The sequence below is a fragment of the Lolium perenne genome, chromosome 2, assembly GCF_019359855.2.
Source record: "Lolium perenne isolate Kyuss_39 chromosome 2, Kyuss_2.0, whole genome shotgun sequence".
In the NCBI taxonomy this organism is placed as follows: domain Eukaryota; kingdom Viridiplantae; phylum Streptophyta; class Magnoliopsida; order Poales; family Poaceae; genus Lolium; species Lolium perenne.
This window is the reverse complement of record NC_067245.2, coordinates 215238307-215241932: the sequence shown is the minus strand read 5'-3', so window position 1 is coordinate 215241932 and position 3626 is coordinate 215238307. Positions and strand designations below refer to the sequence as shown.

General features: G+C 50.0%; 1 protein-coding gene across 1 annotated transcript; it reads right to left on the bottom strand.

The window, feature by feature from the left end:
- Positions 1-2082: 2082 nt before the first annotated feature.
- On the bottom strand, positions 2083-3190 carry LOC127334828 (probable glutathione S-transferase GSTU6). The gene is made up of 2 exons (XM_051361369.2): positions 2719-3190; positions 2083-2635 (listed from the first exon to the last, which is right to left on the bottom strand). Exons 1-2 carry the CDS (start codon positions 3040-3042, stop codon positions 2252-2254), a joined length of 708 nt encoding a protein of 235 aa, XP_051217329.1. The 5' UTR covers positions 3043-3190; the 3' UTR covers positions 2083-2251.
- Positions 3191-3626: the final 436 nt, after the last annotated feature.

Genomic DNA, 3626 nt, shown 5'->3' with positions numbered 1-3626 from the left:
CCTGCCGCGGCCTCCCCCGCCTCCCGTCGGGGCACACCGGTGGTGGATGGTGGGGGGACGGGATGCGCCATCCCCTCCCTTTATCGCCGGTGCGGGGTGATGACCTCGGGATCTTCCCGCGGCACGAGGACGCCCGGGTCAGCAGTCTCGGGTTCGACGGAGGAGGCGGTCTTCTTCTTCGTCGGAGGTGGTCGGCCAGGCTGGTTGTCTTGTGTGGGGGTTCATGGGATCTCACACTGGTTTCCGGCAATGGCGATCTAGTCCGGGGTGTCATGGCGGCCGGTGAAAACTGAGCCTCGACCTCGGTCTTGGCGGATGATGGCGGCGTCGGTCGATGTCGTTACCTTGTCGAAGGCGTCATCTTTGTCCGTCTTGGCACTACACTCGGCGAGTTGGGGATGCGTGGCTGCCAGTGAAAACCGTGCTCCGACCTCGGTTGGCGGACGATGGCGACGTGTCACGCCGCAACCTTCTTGAAGGCATCGTCGTCGCTGTCTGCAGTCTCTCACTTGTGCTGCTCCGGGGGAAACCCTAGGTCTGGGTCTCCCGGATCGGACGATGGCGGCGCGCCCTGCGTCGTTCTACCTCTTGGGGCATCGTTTTTTGGAGCAGCTGCTGGATGTTGGCGGTTTTCGGTGGAGTGGTGTTCATCTACCACATTGTTGGCGCTGAGTCTCAGTGGCATGGTGCTGCAGGGTATCAATGACAGATGCGGGATGATGTATAGGTGCAGGATGGTGGAGCTGTCTGGCGTCATGGTGGCATCGACGGCAGGTCTTGCAAGGTTAATGCGATTATCTCTCTTGAAGATGGAGTCGAGGAAGACGGCGGGAGCAACTCCTGTGGCGTGGGCATTGGCGTGCGCTGAGAGTCTGCTTGACTGGATGTGCTTCTCACCTGCTATTGGGCGGTTTGGGAAGGCATTTAGTTTGGATGATGTGAGTTGGTGTATTGTCACCCTCTACATCCCACTGTAGGTATAGTTAGGTTGCTTCGAGATTGATCTTTTGTATTGTTTCTTGTAAGGTTTCGTGAATAATCTAATAAAAAGCCATGTGCATCCTTTGGATGCAGAAGCTGGGCGATATTTCCCCCATTTCGAAAAAAATCAGACTAACCACATGCGGCAAATCTAAACATGGAACAAGTAGCAGTGCAAGTAAGAGACAAAAAGCACGTATAGCGCAACTGGAAAGGTCGCACCGGCAGCAACACCACCACCATGGCCATCGTTGATGTCGCCCATTGTGTAGTCAGATATCTTTGGTGAAGAAGAACACGAACTGCAGCGAGCTGTCATGTTGAGATGCTCCCCAAAAAAACCTTATCGCCCGACTCCCGATGCAGGATCTCAACGGATGGGGTTTCGGAGGCATGCTCTCCCGGACGGTTATGCACGCAGTCGTCGGGATGGGGAAGACTAGATAGTAGCGCAACAAAAGGATTTTTTTCCTGAGAAAGACAGAGTGGTGAGTCTATTTTTTTTAGATCTATTCTGTCTCCTGGTATAGCCTAGGAGAAGAGCCGATCGATCGCAAATTTAGGCTTCCTAGAAGGTGTCTTGAAATCAAACTCGAGTCATGAAACGCGACGTGCATGCGTGACGAGGCGGGCGGCAGAGGAGGAGGAGTGTGCGAGGGCTCATCCTCATCTCACTCACTTAGAAGGACTAGAAGAACATCCCTTATATACCACTTCAACTCCTTCCCAACTAGCAATGTGGGATAAACTTTGTCCCCCAAAGTTGTCCCCAAGCTGCCAACGTGATGAGCCTTGAGATTTCAGAAATTGTAGGTTACATGGACTGCCTTACTAGGTTGCAATTCATCTACATCCAATAGGATACAATGCAATAAATTTTATATCGATTTGCGTGCTTGTAGGTTACAGAATTAGCTATATCTAGATTTTTCATATTTTTTTTAAAATTATAAATATGATTTTTCTTAAAAAAAAATAGGAGGGATCACTAGAGCTGGGAGCCAAAATCACTATCCCTTACATAAACACGATACAAATATATAACCCCATCCGTTCTATAGTAAGTTGCTATTACAATCAATATGCTATATATCTGTTAGCTGATTCTAATAACATCTCAATTATAACATCATGATATTATTATAGGACGAAGGAAATACACAATAATAGTTGACTTTTATTGAAAAGAAAACCTGCATACTTTTTTTTACCCAAGGAGACTCACGAGCCATCATCCCCAAACTTCCCATGCCGACTTAATTTACTACTCCTACTTCTGTGAAGCTGCAGCGGCCGCGGCAGCCTGTGCCTGCCTCTTCTGGATGAACTCGACCATCCTGTCTTTGTCCGGCAAGGCCAACTTCGCGCCATCAAGCTCGCTGAAGCGCTCCGCCCATGCCGCTAGGAGCGGAGTCTTAACGGGGTCAAAAATCTTGGTCCCGGACATCTCCTCGGTCGCGTTCAGCCACGAAAGCAGACCCCCCAGCGAAACATCGACGAGTCCGACGCTTTCACCGCCGAAGTATCCCTCCCCCTTGGAGCACTCCCTCAGGGCTCCCTCCAAAGTCTGCAGTGCAGCAAACATCTGCTTGGTGCCCTCGGACTTGTCCTCCTCTGTCTTGCCCCTGAACGACTGCACCCACGAGGTGACAAGCTGCACAAACACGTCAGTGATCAGTAAAAGCAGATCAGACAACACTTCAATAATCAGTAGAAGAAGACGAAGTGATATGAAACCTTGTCATCGACGTAGGCGGCCCAGAAGCGGGCAATGGCACGCTCATGGGGATCGGAGGAAAGCAAGGAGGGGCCGGTGCCAGTGAACGCCTCGTCGATGTACTGCACGATTACCATGGACTCGCAGATGGGCTTCCCGTTGTGGAGAAGCACGGGCACCTTCTTGTGCACCGGGTTGGAGCTGACGAGGAGTTCGCTCTTGTTGCCGAGGTCCTCCTCGACGTTCTCGAAGCTCAGGCCCTTGAAGCTCAGTGCAAGCTTCACCCTGACGACAAACGGACTTGGCCATGCCCCGAGCAGCTTCAGGTCGTCTCCTGCTGCCATGGTCTCCTGCTAGATCTGTTTTAGCAATTTAGCTTGTGTTTGCTGGTTGCTTGGTGGATCATATTGAGTGGGAAGTGGGAACTGCATGTATATATAGTGTTTGGGTGATTAATTTGGTTGGCTGAATGCGTCATGCATGATGCTTGCATTTTTTGTGTGAATTTGATGCTTGCAAATTGGGAGCGTGGAACCAAGATATACATGCCCATCTTGGAGAGCAAGCAAGCAGTAATAGAATACACATGTGCCTGTCAGCTTGAATTGTTTGATCAATGTTATCTTTGACCACTATAGCCTGAGAAGATCGAAAGCAATGATTCCATATGAGAGTCCACTGCTGGTGTCTGTGCGTATAGCCTGACGCATTATGCCATTTATGTTGCGGTTGAGCTGCTGCTTTCCGTTGAGATCTTTTACGAGACTCATCTTTACTTACTTGGAAAAGGCTCTGCAGCTTTCTAAATTGCTTGGCGTCTTGGGCCTAAAATTCTTCGTTTTTAAGGTCTAAAGTTGTAGTTTTAAGTTTTGAAATGTGGAATAAGTTAGTTCTGGAACTTGTTACCCTGAAGTTTGCTTATTTGTTC

Excerpts from the sequence above, each read along its gene's own strand:
- LOC127334828 (XM_051361369.2), bottom strand. The coding sequence starts at position 3,042 with ATGGCAGCAGGAGACGACCTGAAGCTGCTCGGGGCATGGCCAAGTCCG. Across the intron at positions 2,636-2,718 it reads CCGCCTACGTCGATGACAAG|CTTGTCACCTCGTGGGTGCA; the intron begins GTTTCATATCAC and ends GTGTTTGTGCAG.